The 20,880-nt window shown below is 36.3% G+C and overlaps 1 protein-coding gene across 1 annotated transcript; it reads left to right on the forward strand.

Annotated features, from left to right (window-relative positions):
• Positions 1 to 1,079: 1,079 nt before the first annotated feature.
• LOC145666152 (uncharacterized) lies at positions 1,080 to 14,252 on the forward strand. Its single transcript, XM_081733236.1, has 2 exons — positions 1,080 to 1,420; positions 13,837 to 14,252. The coding sequence occupies exons 1-2, from the start codon at positions 1,406 to 1,408 to the stop codon at positions 14,068 to 14,070; spliced, it is 249 nt and encodes an 82-aa protein (XP_081589362.1). The 5' UTR covers positions 1,080 to 1,405; the 3' UTR covers positions 14,071 to 14,252.
• The last annotated feature ends 6,628 nt before the right edge of the window (positions 14,253 to 20,880 follow it).

Genomic DNA, 20,880 nt, shown 5'->3' on the forward strand with positions numbered 1-20,880 from the left:
CGTTTTTCCTCATTTTCCCGCCTTAGATACATGATGGAGACACGTGAGTCATACCGCCTGAAAGGCAGTTCTATTCTGAAGAGAATGATGGGCGAAACATGACCCTAGGTTAATTAGGGATGTCTCACAAAATTTTTTACCTGAGATCATGGTGTTTTACGGTAATTTGGGGCATGGTGGGAATTCCTGATAAAATTTCTCTCGTCCTTGGTATTCAAGATAGAAGCTTGAAATTTGGCACACACATTCAGTATACCAAGTACTATTTATCAGATTTTTTTAGATGGCTACGTTCACACAGGGGGGTACAGGGGGGGGCCAAAGTTCGAGAAAAAAATTTCCCTCCGAAATTTTCACTTTGACATTTTTTCCCGCTTCTGGTATATGGTATGAGCATGCAAGTGGTACCATTTGAAAGCCAGCTCTATTCTGAAGAGAATGAGGTATGAACCATGATCCTGGCATAAATAATGACGATGCAGTACCGGTAGCTGAAAGTCTAAAAAATAGCCCAAAAACACAAGATCCCAAAAGGGTTAATAATGAGTTTAATTCAAATTTTAAGTCAGACCGTACCAGTCAACACCTAAAGCAGCAGCAATAATACTGAATACTAGATAGAACCACTACTTTAGAGAAACTTATAGGGTTACACTATTGTAATTTATATTATCATTAATAAAACATCAAATAAGTGTTACAATGTCGTGTAGTTCCGTTACGTGTGTCATCAGTCATAAAAGGTTGAGAACCACTGCACTAGACCACATGGATAAGTGCTAGCAGAATACTGAAAATTAGTGTTGCTGAAATCCTGGCCCAAGAAAGCATACATTTAGAAATGCTGTTTCTACAGTAGATGTATATATGTATCAAATAGGAAACAGCGAGATTTTCTTCTACGTATTTTCGTGAATGAAAAAATTAAGATATATGGCTTATTTTTCACGCTCCAAGCTTCTGTCTAGTTTCGTGTAATATAGTCCAATTCTCTCCGTAGAAATGTAATAATGAGGGTGAAACTTGATAACCTTGAGAATATACAACTGAGCATCATCTTCACGGTCAGCTCGTACCAGTAAATCAGGATTTTCATGTGTGGGTTTTTACATTGACGCAATAACGATAGGGTTAAACAGCGTAATTTAATCATTATTTCCTTCTCATATCAGTGAAGAGAATCATTAATTAACATTTTTGAGGTAGCTTAAAAAATTATAAAGAAAACAAAAAGTTCCACAACATTTTACAGGGAAAGGGATTGGACGCAGAAGAAGTTATATTGTGGGTATATAAATACGTGAAGCATAAACAGGTTGGCACTTTATTTTCTGCGAAAATTCAGCTAGAATTGAATTCAAGTTGAGTGTTTATCGACTTTTGGATTGGATAACAAGCTTACGACATGGCTAGATTACTGGTAAGTGCTACTTATTTCAGTATATTTGTTTTATTAGAATTAAACGTCTCCTTCTCGTATTGAGGCTATATGGGAGACACAGAGCCAATGTCAGAGGTATGGAAACTGGAGACTTTCGGGAATGTAGAGCTCCAGAGAATGGCTTAAACATATATGGAGGTATTCAGAGAAAATTCGTTAATCGATGATTAGTCACAGACTAGTTAGTAAGCATACTAACTCTTTACTAAGGAAGGTGCACTTTTTGGTATTCAGAGTCTACTTTGACTACAACTAAAATGATGATTTGGATATGATTAACTTATAGAACCCCAATACATCGGTGAGTAAAATAAATGTGATAACTACGGAAAAGTAGATGACCGCATGCATAGTCTGTAAAAATGAAAATACCATGAACTACGAAATACGAAATGTTGCGTCGCACGCTAAACCATGGGTAAAATATTAGTCTCTGCTCTAGATTAATTAGTCACATGTGATTAACTTTGTCCAATACTACGTCCTAATCAGAGACTCTGAATACAATTTTGATAAGCATCCATTAGTCAACCCCGTAGTGAGGTGTTAATCAGACGTCAAAACGAATCTGCATAAGGCCCATATAAACTAGCTATTAAGCCCGACCCATCAGCTCTCTATAACTATAGATTAAAATTGTGCTTTTAATTAAAAGCTGTAGTTTGTTACTTGTCCTAATGGTCTTTTCACACGAAGACACTGGGTGGCGCAACTGCTTGTGAAGCATTGCTTTAAATTGGAGCTTTTGTACGGGGGCAACTGCAGTTGCCGCCACCGCACAAGGTTGCAAGTGTATCTTTTTTTTTTTTTTAAAGATAAAGTTAGTTAGATTTTGATCAGAGACGAAAAATGCACAACTGTTTATCGCTTAAAATTTACTTTATTTTACACCATGTACTTTGTTCTTGACAGAATATTTTATGTTAATATACGGTATCATTCCTGTGATGAACGCTAATATACCAGGAACAGACTGATGACTCCTTCCATAGAGCAATCGTACCCTCAACTGTGGTTTGAATTAAAACCACGGATCTACGTCTAATATAGACTACCTAGTACCTGGATGATATATATATATATATATATATATATATATATATATATATATATATATATATATATATATATATATATATATATATATATATATATATATATATATATATATATATAAGGAAAACGCACCTGAATTCGACAGGCACCCGAATTCGACATACCTGTGCTTAAATGTTGTGAAATAAGCGTAAGATGTCATCCCTGCAATCGTGCATAGAAGTGGCAACATTATGGGAGTGTCTTTTCTCGTGTCAGAAGTGCGGTTACAGTAGATGAGTCATACGCATGGAGAAAAGAAGTATATTGTTGTGTGTGTGATACACTCTTCGAGAAAAAACACATAATCTTAAGAAAATCATAAGACGGCAGGTTATTTTCGTAAGACTTTTATTAAAGTTAAGTTTGCTTCAAGCAAATAGTGGTACTTTAATGTTGTAAAGGAGTTTCAAACAGTGCGTTTTGTTTTCTTCTGTGAGGACAAAGGTTGTGACGTAACATGAACGGGGGGAATGTCCAAAACACGAGCCTTTATTTGTAACGTGAACCGGATTTCGACAAGGTTGTCGAATTCATGCTCAGTAGTGCAAATATAATTTTAACTGAATATCTAAACGTACAAATATGTTCAAAGTCTTTCATAAAGCTATTTGTTGCATAATTCTCCGATAGTTGTAACCTCAGTTCGACATGGAATGTCGAAATCAGGTTCCAGCATGTCGAATTGAGGATCATCGAAGTAACTACTCAGTTCAGAAAATTTAAGTTGTGTTCTTTTGCCCGTCTGATAATTTCTACATAATAATAAAACAATATTTAAAGCTGAGAAGAGATTACTACTACTAATAATGCCGACTTAATGTTTTACATGGATATAATTGAAGGTGTCGAATTCAGATACCGCAACTGTCGAAACCAGGTGAAGTGTGTCGAATTCGGGTTTCATTGGCAAGTTCCAGTTTCATAAAAAAAATTAACATTAGCATTTGAGCCTTGAAGTGACTTTTAGTATTAGTAAAGACTGTGCATTTCAAGGAAAAAATGGGCCAACACCGATCAATATTATGGCCACAATAGGCAATTGATTTTGAAAAAGGTCCTTAACCTGTCGAAATCCGGTGCGTTTACCTTATATTTCTTGTGTCCTGGCAACCCCGTTTCACTACAGAAAAAATACGTGGGTGTTGAAAGGAAAAAATAGAAAAAAAAAAAAAAACAGTTGTCGGTATCTGCTGTCTGTTGCTTGATTCATACTAGTGACACAATTCGGTCGCGCATCTCAGTGGCCACGTATGAAAAGCATATAATAATAAACAACAAAACATATTTAAATTTCAATTAATCATCACAGTATATTAATATAAAAATATATTAATAATCAAATTTAAATATGGTTACGGCTTTATTCTACTTTGAAATAATTAACTGAGAATAATACAGTTTGTATCTTGCAATTATATCGTAATTATAGTTTATATCTGCAAATTGCTTGCACAATAGCTGCATCTATTGCCATCAGGTAGGCAAGTAGCGCAGATGGCGACACCTGCTAACTTGATTGTGTACTTTTATGAATTAGCGTTACGCACATATACATGTACTTTGTGTTAGGATGAATTACAAAGTTCAGCAGAAAAACTATTAATAGGGTTGCTGGATTTGAACATACAAAACTGCAACAGAACGATACCTATGCACATTTACCTTAATCCTAGAAATTGTAGAAGATAACTTGTGTATAATAAACATATATAGAGTTGTTCTGTTTTAAGAATATTCGCTGTATAGTGGTAGAATTGGAAATATATTACTATTACTTTTCAGCTCGTATGCATATACATACCTATGTTAAATATACTTTTTGAGAAATTGTCACTTTTCATTGCCCATTTTTTAAATTTAAATTACCGGGCTCTTCCTTTTGTTTTTTCCTACGCACTAACTGTAGGATCGCACATTATTGCAAAATTATCTAAGACAGGTGCGTAGCATTATTGACATGTCTAAGATTACATTTCAAAAATAGGGAAATGATTAAAAAGCACACGATTAAAAAGCACACGAAAATAGGGAAATGATTAATAAGATTACTGAAAGCTAGACTCACCAGTTCAATTCATCATCATCATCATAGGTATTCTGCCTTTATTGGCAGGTCACTTGCCGCAGCTGAGAAGCTTCCATGCTCCACGGTCCTCCGCTAACTTCTTCGTCTTCGCGCATGATCTTTCTGTTTTTATATCATCCATTAATTGCAGTCTCCTTCAATTCAATTGATCAAGAAATCAAGAAGGAAAAATAAGAGAAAGAGGGAGGAATGAGAAATGAGCAAGTGTCTATTGGGCATTAGGACCTACTTAATTTTTATTTAAATTTTACAGCTGATATGATTTTTGGCACCTATGACATACCGGCTCATAGGCCTACGGACCCAATTTGAGCACGGTCTTTGTAATAGCCCTCTAGTCGATATATTTTAGTACTCTTGTGATTACTGTGCATATGTTCTTTTAATCGCATATTTAGAGATCCCATTTGGTATACTTAATTTTTGGTGCAATTCCGTTGGTCGTGGCTCGTTCTATATGTGAGTCTTTTTTTATCACTCGCCGAAGTTAGGTCTTTATCTCCTATAGTCTCTCCGTACTGATTTTATTATCTTCGCCTGAGTCTTCTGGGAGAAAGCAGTTTCTAATCGACTTATCTAGTGCAGTTAATGGGGTCAGGAAACTAATAAAGCAGCTACAAAAACGAAATTAGTGCTTGCACATTTTTTAGAAACAACTTTTGGTAATTTTTGCTCAATAATATCTAAATATGTCACAAAATGTCCTCATATATTCCATCACTGAACAAAAGATGTGTGGAATGCATCCGAACAGTGATTAATAGGAACTGCTCTAACTGTTGAAAATGTATCTGAGCTATTGATGTGTTCAATGAGAGACGACCAGAAACGACTTGTAAATGTGTAAATGGTAATATGTAAAGTGTCCTGACACTATTTAAGGTACGTTGACTTTCGATTTTGATTCAAAATGATAAGAAAAAACTGAAATTAGGGAACTGAAACGAAACGATATATTTAGAGTTAAGATTAAGGATACCACGCGTGGAAAGACGGAGTAATTATGGGTTCATTTTATTGATATTCATTTGCACTTAAATTAACATTACTTTGATAGAGAAACTCACTTGTTGCAATGTCTAGAAGCTGCATCTTTTATTGAGGGTTGCTGCTGAAGAAGGACATTGAACACTAATGAACCAATTATTAACATTTTTCTACCCTTTGATTCTAAGGAAAACTGCATCTATCTCGTAGAGTAGAATAGGATATACAGGCACAGATAATTTGTGAGAAAAGTTCATGTGATCAAAAGTACTACAGTTAATCGACTTCTTCGTAACATCATACGCAGATCAGGGCCGTAACTTGTCGGGGAAAGGGGCAACTGCCCCTGCAGGGAAGCTTCCTGCCGTTCCAGGGGGGGGTCATTTTAAGACAAAATTTTCTTACTCCATATACGATACTAACATGAAGTTATAAATGAAGTATCAAACAGGTTCACTACATTACATAAACAAAACAGCACACAAGAGGTAAATAAAACAAAAATGAGTCGTAGGCTCATTTCAGTAAAAAAAAAAAAAAAAAAAAAGTGTACTATTAGGGCCTCAGAAACAATATTTATTCGTATGGCTTTGAGATTTGTCATTATTGTCCTCTTAATTAATTTGTTATGTAAGGAACGGGCGCAGGGGCGTAACTAGCGGCCCCGCAGACACTGCCCTGCAGGAGGGTCCACAGGCTCTGGGGGGCCCATAAAGAGTAAGAGAAAGATGGAGAGAAGCTCAAGAATTAGAAAAACAACATTTTCTAGGGGGCCCAAATACTCGTACTGTTGCTTGCCCCCTCCCCTAAAAATCTACGTTACGGCGCTGACCCAGATGCACGTTTACTAGCATCAAATTTGATTATCCTATTGACTTACTTTGACTATCAACTTCGAAGTTTTTAGTTAATCACTTCTTGCTTAAAGTGCAAATTCCAACACTTCCTGATGTAAAATATGAATAGCGTTCAACACATCGAATTTGGTGGACGTAAATTTGTGTTTTCAAATTTACAGCAAGGAGTTTGACGACTCTCAATTCGTTCATTTAATATAAAACTCGACGTATGTATGCTACTTTGATCTCTTAAGAGCCCGATTTTCATGAAAATTTGTATATAGAGAGAGTACCTCGGGAAACTCGCACAGCCAAAATTGTAGCTGCAGAGTCCAAGACGTTGGGACACTAGGGCCCGAGAAAGATCAAAAGTGGAACGTCAGTACATTAAGGACATGGTGAGAAAATGCATGTTTTTTCTTTAAAACTAATCATTGTAACGACACTAAATGAGCATACATGGATACGAGATGGTCGATATGATCTGTTAAAAGTTAAAGAAAGAATATCCGCCATCTTGAAACATTCCATGTTGAAACTGGTGCGATTGGTGCAAATGAGAAGAGGGTCACCCGATGCATTAATTTGAACGTAAATAGCCACAAAAACCTGTTGGTGAAGTCTGTTGTGGGATTACATTATTCTTGTGCTTCTGGTAGAGTGGTTTAGGTACAAGATGAGCAAAGTGTATCTTATGACACTCGAGCAGATGCAAATTATGGAGCGCTATGAGTGGGATCAGTGGAACTAGAAAACCGAGTGAAATATAATTTTAGCACTACATCATTTGTGTCAGAGTCAACATGTAATTGGTGTAGATTTGCTAATATGGTGGGTTCAATCTTCATAATAATATCATGGTTGACATTAACTTGTAACTTTTTATTAGACTTAAGTTAATTCGAAGAGAAATAAGAACGTCATGTCAGTCCTATAGCGCTCCATACCCTCCATCTGCTCGAGTGTTCCAGTTTCAACATGGAATTTTTCAATATGGCGGATATTCTTTTTATAACTTTTAACAGGTCGTATGGACCATCTCGTATCCATGTATGCTCATTTCGTGTCGTTACATTGATTAGTTTTAAAGAAAAACATGCATTTTCTCACCATGTCCTTAATGTACTGACGTTCCACTTTTGATCTTTCTCGGGCCCTAGTGTCCCAACGTCTTGGACTCTGCAGCTACAATTTTGGCTGTGCGAGTTTCCCGAGGTACTCTCTCTATATACAAATTTTCATGAAAATCGGGCTCTGATAGATACCTAGGGTTTCTTGTTAGACTTCATTCAAAGTTTCTTAATTATTTTGTCTAATTTGTAATAAATTAAAATCAAAGTAATAGTGCTATCTATGGTAACTTCTAGGACGTTCAATTTTGGTTTCATAGGTTCGGACACGGGGTGGAAATGAAAGTCTTCGTATTGATAGTTCTGAAAATGAATATGGTTAGGATCTCACTCCCGTATTCAATAGTAGGTCAAACTATCATGAGTTAGGTGTTACACCAGAACGTTAGGCAGATTTATCTTCTTATGTCAGTTCAATCAACTCGATTTTATTTACAGACGTACGGGTGACGTCATTGTCCTTGATAAAGTAAAGGGAAGAAAAGAAATTGGATTATTGAACTCCATTTAAAAAAAAAAAAAAATGGTTGCATAGACTTTAATTTAAAAGAATACTTTTGGCTATATTGTGTTTTGATATACCGGTAATTTTAAGTACTTACGTTTCTTTCTTTAGTCTCAGCATGCCAATTGACTAGCATATTTCATAATTTTACAGTTAATGTTTCAGTAGAAATGGGTAGCTATTTATTTATTTACTGTAATTTAGCGTCCCTTCGCAACGACGAGGCTAATTGAGACGTGGGTCAACAGCTTAAATGTGGGATCCGAACCACATGAGCTCCTACTGGAAATTAAAGCCAGTTTTTCCAACTCGAAAGTGTGTGTGTGCTAATCACATAGCCATGGAGGAGCACTGGAAATGGCTTCGTAACATTACCTTGTTGTTTATTCATTTAATTACTTATTAGTTCCAGAAATAAGTCAATAAATTTTAGAGTGGAGAACAGTAAACAATAGAAGAGTATTTTATTCATCGAAATTCTATATACAAACTTTCAATTTAACGTCGCACGATTATGCCCTTTATGCTGGAGGGAGGCAATGATTAAGACAAGGGAATAATGGTGAAAGAACTGGTGGAATGAGAAAGTGGGAGGAAATGGGAATACCCCAAGGACACGATGGTGTCCCCCACAACTTACTTGGTCGGGGATTGAACCAGAAACCTCATGCACCAAAGGTAAGCGCTCTACCACTGAGCTACCGTGCCCCCAATTCTATATACAGTATAGTCTATGGAGCTATTTAGGTGGAATCATTAACAATCCACAACAATAAGCACAAAAATAGGAAGAAATTGGAGAGAAATGATCGAGGTACTATCCCGGTATTCGTCTGGGAGAACTGAGGAAAAACACGAAAAAACTTTGTCAGGGAAACCGACTAATGTATTCGAAAGTGATCCTCTCGATAGTGAAGTAGATAGATGGTAACTCGTCAAGGAAGTCAATCACGGCCTTTTAAAGGCGTTATCTAAGCATTCGTGTGGTAGGGACTGAGAAAAGAAATGGAGAAATACTCTTTCGGGATTCGAAGCGAGAATCTCTTGGTTATGATGTGTAAACTTCAGTTAAAAAGTGTTGTATCATTTATTTCAATCTTGGTAGCATTTGACTTTGTTGTTTACTTGAACCTGAAAACAACAGGAATGAGAAAATCGTTAATGAGAACCAGTGGCGTATTAACGATTTTGTTTCGGGGGGAGGGCTTTGCCTTGAAATGTGAAAAATTCTGCAAGATATTTCATTTACTTTATAATAGTAAGTAAGATTTCGGGGGGGGGGCTTAGAACCGGAAGCCCCCCCTTAAATATGCCACTGATGAGAACAGTTAAAATCATGAACACTCTAGATGAGATTTGAACCTACAGCAGCTGTATCTTGTGATCACCAAGTTAGTAACCTAGACCTTCGGTATATATCTTAATATATTAAATGTTCATTTTTCTATATCTTGCTCAAGTGTGGTCTAAACTCCAAAATCCTCCTTCCGTACGCCCTGACTTCGATATTATCATTGATTATATCCAGTTTAATATAGATTTAAAACCCTTACTAGAATACGATTGCTTTTATTAGACTCTATATTCTTATTTTTAGCGCATAGTAACTTCCACATAACATTAACTTCTTTCTTTAAACGACATTCTAATTTATTATTTCTGCTTAAGCAGCTTATTGTTTTCATTCCTAGTATGAAAAATTAAGGAAAATTAAGACTCCAAATTATTTTAATAATACCATAAAAGAAGTTTCTCTAGAAGTCCAAAACTTTTCATTACGCCCTCAAGGGATTCTTGGAAATTATCATTGAAAAAACATAGACAAAAGTCAATTTTCTTAAATAATAATAATTAGAAACACTATTTGCTTCGCAACAGGCAATGAAATAGCATAATTTTGAAAACAAAGTGGCCTTGATTGTAAAAGCCTTTTTTTTTTTTAATGCAAAGCAATGTTACGTTCCAAGAAAGCTATAAATATTGAATAAATAGCTTTGTGAGTGCGTATTAGCTTTGTAAAGGACTGGCGAAGTGGAAAGCCTGCTCTCAGAATAAAACAATCAAACGACTTGACACGCTAATATATAATAAATTGATGACTACATCTCTAAGTAAAAATAACCTTCAATTGTGGCTAAACAGTTATCTCTAAAGATGAATTCCTGACTGAGTCGCCCAGGCCAAACCACTTAAGCTAGAAGCTGAGAACTTTGACTGTGCATAGAATTTTTATCGTGTGGTATCACTAAGGAAGAACCTTTGGAAATTCGAAGGGGAGGAGAGAATGGGGTGTCATTTGTTATTATACTGGAATAAGTTTGCTTTTATGCACATATCTCCAAATCGCTGAATGATAAAACAGATATGAAATTTGGTATATAAACTTCTCCTTTAAAATAATTAAACACACGTTTCACCGTTTTTCAGTTTGCTGGAAGAAAACGGGCGGTCTTAAATTGTTAAAAATAAATTGGCAATATCTTGAAATTCTTCAAGGTTAGAGATATGAACTTTGGTGTTTAGGCTTTTAATTTAAAATTATTAAAGACGTGTTTCAGAGTTTTATGATGCTCTCCTTAAAAAGAAAGAAAAAGGGTGGGGTTGCAATTGTTATAATAAGATGGTTATATCTCAAAATCCTATAAGATTAGACATGTTAGGGTTATGAGAGGCGCGAGGCCGTAGGACGAGCAATTAAGAGGGTCTGGGGGGCGAAGTCCTCAGCTAGACGAAGGCTAGTTCTAAATAAACTATAGTAACTGCGAACACTAGTGTCGCCTGAGGTTTACACCAATTATAGAATTGCTTTGCTTCACGTGTGATGCATCGAAAGAATAAGGCACATTTCGTGAGCTCCTTCCGAACGCACAATAGAGAAAACGTGAGGTTTGGCACTATTGCCAAGGAGAACAACACTTGACGTATAGTATGCATGCCAGGTCGCCTTCGCTTGATTACAGAGTGCACCATAATGTTACTAAACTTAGAAGACATGGTGAACGAAAAAAAAAAAAAAAAACTTAAGGAGTTACGATACGAACACTAACAAATATTCGAATTAAGCGGTAATGGTAATGATAGAAAAATATTAAACAACAACAAACAATAACAACGAAATGAAACTTAGCTTCAATCTGACAACATTGAACTTCTTAGGTGATGTTCTCCACATAGCGCGAGAGACGACACTGGTAGAATTTCATAGGTAGGGATTGAGCGAGAACCTGGACACGCCTCTCTCGTCCTATTGAGTGCTAAAATTGGTAGATCTAAGTCAAGCTTCAAAACTCTGTGCGATCACTATAAGAGTTACGCGGAAAGGTGGGTAAGTAAACTTAAAAAAAAAAAAAAAAAAAAAAGTTCAGTGCATCTCCAAATAAAAATATCTTTAAATTCATAAGCTTGCATATTACAAAAAACGTTCGTTATTGATTTTGGAGGAGTTTCGATTAGGAAAAACTCCTTCACACTAGGTATATTTATTATGTCGTCAGTTAGTCAAAAAGAATCTCAAACTTTTTGCACCGGCAGGCAAAAAGAATCTCAATAATTACTTGATAGCAGGGGCGTCATTTAGGGAGGGCAGGAGGGGGAAATTGCCCCCCAAGAGTTTGAGGAATACATATACTTTAATCGATTGCCTACTAATATACTAGTACAAAAAACGTTAGTCTTATGTCGGTGGTGCTCTTTCCCTCCCCCAAGCGAAGTCTGAAATGACGCCCCTGCTTGATAGATCACCAAAATTAATTGTACCCAGGATGTAAAGAGAGAGAAGTGAGGAGTCGACTTCGTTAATGGAGATGATATTTAAATCGGACGTCATTTTGAATTCTGGTTTCGATGATAATTACTATAGAGAAGGAAACTGTATAGTAACTTTTAATCGGTTTCCTGCTATCGATTAACCATTCTAAGAATACATTTCATCTCCATCCTTAACTTTCTAGTAAAACTGGAAATGATAGAAATCCATTGTAACTTTCAGTTTCAATATTGATCAACATATAGCAAAAACGATAAGAGGTAGTGAGAAGCTTTTTTTTTTTTTTTTTTTAAATCGATTAGCACCCTAAAAATAGGTAGCATCTCTCTTAACACTCTATTCAAGGCACACGTGGAAGAAAGTAATCATTTTTTGTTTTAACGTTGATCGCTTTAGAGTAGAAGCAGCAATAAGAAATGAAATTTTTGAGTTTCACGTCCAACGCTTATGCCGGCTAGGCTAAAGTAAAAGGTGATAAATGAATGAAATAGAGGAATGAAGAAAGTGAGAGGAAACGGGAGAACCCCGAGAAAACCCACGCACACGGTATGTGTGTCTACTACTAAGTCTATTTGGCGTGAGTTGGGATCGAACCATGTACACCACGCACCAGAGGTGAATGCTCTACCACTGAGCCACCGTGGTACTTAAAAGCAGTAATAGTGAGAATCGGTTTCATGTTATCAGTTAAGCGTCCCAAGAATATATTCTATCTTTATTCTAATCTTGCTGCTAAAAGCACAAGTAGTATAAATGTATCCTTATTTTTTCAGTATTAATTGAGAAAATATCACGAAATACAAAACAAACTCGATCACGTGATGTACACGTGACACTGCTACTTTGTTGTTAAAGCATAACTATGTAAAAAAAAATCAAACATTTCATTTACAACATAGCTAATGAATCGTCTAATTATCTACTTTTTTATGGCTCAAGATAATATATTATTAAAAGTTAACATTTTGGTTTCATGTAGTTTTGTTCTAAAGAGTAATTTGATTTTTTTTTTTTTTTTTCGAAATCTCATCTAAGTCCAAACTCAACTTTGATGGACCGAAGGTTTGCACGCCTATATTTCGTATGTATACTAAACCAATCAAGTTCTACCACGATGTGACGTTCTGTCAAGCTCACGAATTTCGTCAATTGCGTGCGATATATAATTTCTTTCATTTATTTATTTCATTTATTTATTTATTGAGAAAAAATCGAATAGTAAAGGACGATCTTAGGAGCAGGAAAGTAAAAAAAGGAAGAAAGTAAATTTGCTTAAATTAACGTAAGCAACAGGGTTTTCTACGATATGTTCCGTCTTTTTTCTTTGTTCCGCTTTTAATATCCATCCGTGGCGGTGGCAGTACATTAAAAAGTGTTGTAGACATTGCGAGAGGCCAACAGTCTACATTATGTAAATATCTATTCTTTTACGGTTGATTTGGAATATAGCGTTACTTTCAATATCACGGCTATATGAGACCCACAACTTACCGTGAGATCCGAACTATATGAACTCCTACCAACAAATCGAGCCAAGGTTTCCGGCGGCTAAGGTGCGTACGCTAACCACAAAATTACCATGTTTCATACCTGATGTTTTACAAGCTTGTTGGATTAAGTTCCAAAGTTGGTCGTCCGATTCTAGTAAAGTTTTGAAAATTTACCGGGATAATGGATATAATGTAAGGAGAGCGGAAGTTGTTTTTATTTTTCTTATAAGTCGACATAATCATGGAACTATTAGGCAAGCGGAGGGTCTTTGGCTCATCCCCTGTAACTGGTGTTTGCCTCTCCCTTTTAGAAAAAGTTCTAGCTGGTATCTCTGAATCAAAATAAACACATTTCCTAAGTCTCGAACCAATGCCTATACAATCAAAAACTCTCAAGCATACTCAGATGAAATTAGATGAAAAGTTTCTAACATAAAACCATCGAAAGAACAATATTCATAGTCACTATATGTTTATTTTGTATTTCTTTTCAGGTTGTTCTAGTTTTGGTACTGACTTGCGTTGCACTGGTGTTATCTCAGCATGGAGGTTTTGGTGGTGGACGTGGTGGATTCGGTGGAGGACGAGGAGGACACGGTGGATTCGGTGGAGGACGACAAGGTGGATTTGGTGGAGGACGAGGAGGACATGGTGGATTCGGTGGAGGTCGTGGTGGATATGGTGGATTTAGTGGAGGACGAGGTGGAGGACGTGGCGGTCACGGATAAAGAATAAACTATGGACTTCTTAGTGCTGGCTGTCAATTACGAATAATTTTCATTTGAAATCATGAAAGTTATAGCAAATGCTTGAAAATCAGGTTTATCCTTTAAAGCTTGATATGTGACTGTGTTAACATCAGAATAGAATCCAAACTGAAATTCAATAAAGGATTAAGTCAAACGTAAAAGTGTTTTATTAGCAAATTATCACGTGATGTCATGAGATTTACAGTATTTCATGTCAATAAAATATAAATTGAAATTCGTAAACTGAGTGCATTGTATATGAATGATTTTCTATCAATTGATTCTTATTACAGTATATTGGTGAGACCTCATGTGTGGCTTTATTTTAAGCCCATTAGTCTTCAATGGGTTAGTGTTCTATTCCCGTTGGAGTTTCAAGATTTTCCATCATAGCCAAGCGTTCTCAAAATGATTAAAGAACGTGTCATGGCTAAAAAGTTGATACGCTATGGGACAAGGAAACCTAAAATAATTTCATTTGAATCGATGTTCAGACCACGTATCTTTCAAATAAACTGCAATATCATGATGAGCAAAGGTCTCCACATACTTTGTTATTAATACAGGTTTCGCCATGAAAAAGTAGTTGATGTACGACGAAGCAGTTATATTAGTATTAGAGTTCGTAACATAATGTTACGTATTATATCAGGTACAGAAATAAGTTTACTTTCGTTTTAATTCGTTTCTGTACGTATCACATGTAAGTATGTACGTAATGTTTTTTTTTTTTTTAAATTCATCCAGGTTATTTTTTGTAATGGTGTACATTTTTCCCTTAACCTTTTATTTGGCACTATTGCTCTTAAACAGCATCGCATTCTTTTGCGTTATCTGCACAAATTATAACTTCAGTGATCATTTAATTGGCATTATTGCTTCCATACAATATTCATATACATGATTTGTGGGTCACTTGTTTAGATATTTCTAATCTTCGTCAACACACAACAGTCAAACTTACTATTATAGAAGCTCTATCTCCTACGTTCTACGAAAGTTCCTTTTATTATTATTAATAGTATTTTTATTTGTGGTTTCTTGCTCTGTAGGAAGATATTTCAACGAAACTGCTGCTAATTACTGGAAATATTCTTATGATATTTGAACATAGGGTAATGCTGCTCACAAGTAACACTTCCAAAGGGTAACACTTTGGCTTTGATAAAATTTGGCAGTAGATACTACACATAAAATAAACGAATATGTGTTTTTTATTTTCTGCGGAAAAACGGTTTTAGAGGGCAAAAGCCCCCACCAAAAATTTTGAAAGTTGACACCCGAAAGGCAGGAAGAAGTGCACCGAAATGAATGAAATTGTGCACAAATATTGTATATGTAAAATGAGGGCATACGGGTTTTGTGTTTTCCTGGAAAACACGGTTGAGTGGTTCACGGACTCCTCCAAACCTTTGATCACGAAATATCAAAAGTGCTAATAACATTATGTCAGATGTGTGTAAAGGGTATGAAGAATTGCAATGAAACTTTGTGTAGTGACAATACGCAAAAAATAAATGAATACGGGATTTTTATTTTCTGTGGAAAAATGGCTTTAGGGGACAAAAGCCTCTACCCACAGTTTTGAAAGTTGACGCCCGAAAAGCAGGAAGAAGTGGACCGAAGTGTACGAAATTGTGCACAGATATTCATGACGTAAAATGAGGAAATACATATTTCGTATTTTTCTGGGAAAAACAGTTACGTGAGGCACGGAACCTTCCAAACCTTTGATCACGAAATATCAAAAGTGCTAATAACAGTATGTCAGATGTGTGTAAAGAACATGAAGAATTGCAACGAAACTTTGTATAGGGACAGTACGCAAAAAATAAACGAATGCGCGTTTTTTATTTTATGCGGAGAAACGGTTTTAAGGGACAAAAGCCCGCAAGCAAAATTTTGAAAGTTGATGCTCGAAAGGCAGGAAGAAGTGTACAATATCTGTATATAATTTCATTCACTTTGGTTAATTTCTTCTTGCCTTTCGGGCGTCAAATTTCAAAATTTTGGGTGGGAGCTTTTGCCCCTAAAACCGTTTTTCCGAAAAAAAAAACGTATTCGTTTATTTTCTGTGTATTTCCCTTCACAAAGTTTCATTGCAATTATTCATACCCTTTACACACATCTGAACATACTGTTATTAGCACTTTGATATTTCGTGATCAAAGGTTTGGAGGGTTCCGTGTCCCACCCAATCTTTCTTTTTTTTCTTTTTCAGAAAAACACGAACCACGTATTCCCTCAAATTATGTCTATAATACCTGTGTACAATTTCGTTCACTTCGGTCCACTTGTTTTTGCCTTTCGGGCGTCAAATTTCAAAATTTTTGGATGAGGGCTTTTGCCCCATAATACCGTTTTTCCGCAGAAAATAAAAAAACCCGTATTCGTTTATTTTTTGCTTATTGTACCTACATAAAGTTTCGTTGCAATTCTTAATGTCCTTTACACACATCTGACATACTGTTAATAGCACTTTTGATATTTCGTGATTAAAGGTTTGGAGGGGTCCGTGCCCACCTAACCATATTTTCCAGGAAAATACGAAATACGTATTCCCTCATTTTACGTCTACATATCTGTGCACAATTTCGTTCACTTCAGTCCACTTGTTTTTGCCTTTCGGACGTCAACTTCCAAATTTTGGGTGGGAGCTTCTGCCCCCTAAAACAGTTTTTCCGCAGAAAATAAAAAAAAAAACACATATTCGTTTATTTTATGTGTAGTATCTACCTGCCAAATTTTATCAAAATAGGAGTGTTACATATTGGAAGTGTTACTTGTCAGTAGAAACATACCCTTTATAAGACCTATTTTATGGCAATGTTGCTTTGAAATAAACATCCTGTATTTTGTAATCAGGAAGACATGGTTCAACCATAAAAGTAAACTAAATATTTTAATGATAATGCTATCAATGCTTGCCAATTAAAGGGTTAAATTTTCCCAGAGATGACTATCGCAGTTGGCTAAGACTGGAGACGCTTGTGGCCATAATCCCTTGCTGACAGTTCGTTTCTCTAAAAACATTTCATGAACCCGTGCCAGTTACTTGCATGAGTTAGAATGCTGCCTGATCATGTTGGAATAAACTTGTTGGTTGGCTGTAAAACTGTTCAGCTATGCGTGAATACCCTTCGTCATTCAGAGTAGATTTCATACAGCGGTATTCACAATGCGCGCTTAAAGCCGATTTCCTGGTCGTGTGGTGATTTTTCCTAAGACATCTGAGAAGTTTTAGAAGACCAATATCTATAAGTGAAAAAGTTTGTAAACAGAACGCTGCAGCCTAGTTGTTGCGCACCTAATTCTACATTTCCCCACTCCCTTCTCCGCGACGATGATGTTTTGCAGTGTTGCAATCTGGAGGGAGCGGAATGGTCTGAGTGTAAATGCTGTATATTGACTGCACTAAATTTTTAATGCATTTTAATATTTTCTCTTTGAATATTAAATGAATTAAGTATGATTAGGGGTATTCCTTACCAACGTAATATATGAATTAAAAGGTGGAAAAGTTCGCAATGAATCTTAATGAAAAATAAATAAATAAATGATAACAGAAATCACCTTCTAAATGTTTTCCATTTCTCCTTCAGTTTCACTCTCCCACTCATCTGAGTCTGTATCGGCCGATGAATCTGAGTCTGTATCGGTTTCACCAAATCTAATTATCAGTTCATCTACACGCTCATCCATAAGCCCGTCTCTTTCAAAGTAAGAATCTTCAATTTTTTCACGTGTTCACAACATTTTACCCATTTCTGTGGTGAATATTCATTAAATAACTTTCTTTTCATCCAGTGAATCGGAAATGCATTGCCTTGCTTTGCTCTTGATCCCCCCCCCCACAAGTTCAATAGGATTTAAGTCTGCGTGGTAAGGTGGAAGTCTTATTATAGTGTGCCTCGTGTTTATAAATTTCTTGTCAATCTCGTATTGTTTCACATAAGGTACATTTTGAATTCTTAAGAAAAATTGTCTTTTGTTCATTCTCCACAATGTATTTACTCTATTTTCCGCTTCAATTTCGGTTTCGTTTATAGGTTTGTCTGTCGCTGATAGCCACTGTATCATGTCGCTTTTAAGTGAAGACATAGATAGTCTTTTATTGATTTGAACATTGTGATAACTGGCATTATCAACGACAACAACGCTGTTTTCGGGAAGATTAGGAAGTAGTTTTTCACCGATCCATTTTGAAAAATTTCTACTGTTCATGTCATCATGATAATCTCCACTTTTTTGCTTAGATTTGAAGAATAATAGAGCATTATCAACAAACCCAAATTCCCCTCCTGCATGGACAATAATAAGACGTGGCCCTTTTCCAACAGTTTCTGTTGCACCTATTTTACTCTTACTTTGCCAACACGCCGGCACTGAATGTGATGCGTGAATGTAGGTTTCATCTCAGGCCGTGCCCGTGAATTAATAATGTGAGGCCCGACTCGAGTTAGAAATATGTGAGACCCGACTCGAGTTAGCATTTAGGCCCGACCCAAGGGCGCCGATTTCTCTGTAAAGTTGGGGGTGGGGTGGCAATCAGATGCAGAAGTTATATACATGAGGATTTTAAGACAAATTGCATTCAAATTATGCCAAATAATGTATATTCATAAATACAATAGGGGGCCCACATGACCTTTGGGACCTCGAACGTATAACTAGGGTGATAATTAAATCAAATATTTTAATTGCAACTATGCCAAATATTTTGATCCGCTCTTCTGGAAGAGGAACTAGCTGAAATAAAAGAAATCGTTGAACAAAGTTTTCTCTACTAGTTATCAGTTGTTATAGTTTTTTTTTTTTAAACACAAGTTGTATCTTCGGCCTTGGAAGTTGAATAATTATTCATTCTTACTCAGAAGGATGGGGGCGCAAAATGTTAAACATTATAACACTTGAGACATAGTTTGTACTAACAATAGACTGAAAGCAGCTTATTTGTTGTCTTATATTGACAAAAATACTTTTGTCAACTCGTCTCATTGAAGTAAGACAGAAATATTTCCCTTTCAGAAAGATGCGCCCCCCGTTCTGTATTTGCCCCTGGTTCAGTATCGTAATGTTCTAGTAGGCTCGGCTGTCAGTTCAGTCTTTAATGTGGAATCCAGAAAATTAAGTCATTCGCCTTTTGGTTTCTCTTCGTTATAAAGCTTAATAACGAACATACGCAGAATATACTACCGTAGAATACGAAGAGCTACCACCGCAACGCATTTTCAAAAGCGGGATTAAATGAAATGGACCACTGATATGAGAATTACGAGTCGATACTGTAGATATAAGGCTACACGGTAATATTTGTCATTTATTTTAGCAGGTGATATTTGTTGAAGCATAAGTTTGCTGAGTTAGTATCACTGGTACTTTCAAGGCCAGATCAGTGGATGGAAGAGTAGTGGGGAGGGTGGCGGAATACGAAGTGCTCCGCAGCGATCTGCGCATCTTGGTTTGAAAATTGTCGAGTTATAGTATTCAGCGCATTCAAATAGTCGAATGCATGGAAAAAAAGGCTCTGCCCATTTTAAAGTACTTTGGTAATTAATGGATCCAGAAGTATTTTGGCAACCATATCCAGCAAGCACGACTATTCATTGTTGTACAAAGAACCTATCTTCTGATGGGAATCAGATATGGTCCAAAAGAAAAATAGCCTACGCTTTTATCGCTATATGTGATGTGAAGTGTAGCTTCTTAGCGTATGAATCTACCCTAAACTGACAACTGACAACAAGTTGCTGACTTTCAACTAATCTCCAACTTTTTCAAACTTTTCTTTCTTCTGTAAAGTAGTGTTTTGTGTTTGAGATACGCGGTAGCTGCAGAGTACCGTATGGATATGAAATAAGTTTTCAGTGAGCCCAACAATGAAGACTCTATAAAGGTGGTACACCGTGCTCGTGGATTTTCTCGGGGTTCTCCCGTTTCCTCCCACTTTCTTCATTCCACCATTTCATTCATTTCTCATAATCACCGTCTCTTTTAGCCTAACCGGCATAATCGTGGGACGTAAAACTTAAAGATTTCATTTCATTTCTATAAAGGTGGTAACGGATAAAGGTGCCGGATAACTTATTTATGACTCACCCTGCATACGAACATATTGAAAAAGCGACCATATTTTCTTTGTTATAGGGAACTGTTATAGGGAACTTGACTGTTATAGGAAAGATTTCTGTCGTTATTGACTCGAAAGCGATTTCTTACATCGAGGGATGGATTAGTCATTACTTGTTTCCGGAAATTTAAACATTTATTATGCTAATCTGTCTTAAAGTTCTTTTGCCCCCTGTCGTAGTATTCTGGCTACGGGCTTGTATATATCCCATCAATAAAGACAATACTGTAAATAATGTTACAAGATACGAAGTAGTTCCAGCACAACAACTCAAGTAGCACAGAGAGGGCACGGTAGCTCAGTGGTCGAGCGCTTAACTCTTGAGCGTCGGACACCTGGTTCAATCTCCGGCTAAGTAAGTTTGTGGTGGACAACATCGTGCTCGTGGGTTTTCTGAGGGTATTCCCGTTTCCTCCCAGTTTCTCATTCCACCAATATTTCCATCATTCACTTGCTTTAATCATCGTCTCCCTTAGCCTAACAAGCATAATCGTGGGACGTTAAACTCAAAGATTTTATTTCATTTCATTTCAAATAGCACATATATTGGCCCAAGAATTTTTGAACGAACTCGCCATTAAGATGTTCAAATCAGCACATTTCCTAATGCATTTTGATAATGTGATTAAGAGATGACCTCCCGCATCATTTTTCACTTT

Source organism: Thermobia domestica, chromosome 1, assembly GCF_964235325.1.
Source record: "Thermobia domestica chromosome 1, izTheDome1.hap1.1, whole genome shotgun sequence".
NCBI lineage: Eukaryota > Metazoa > Arthropoda > Insecta > Zygentoma > Lepismatidae > Thermobia > Thermobia domestica.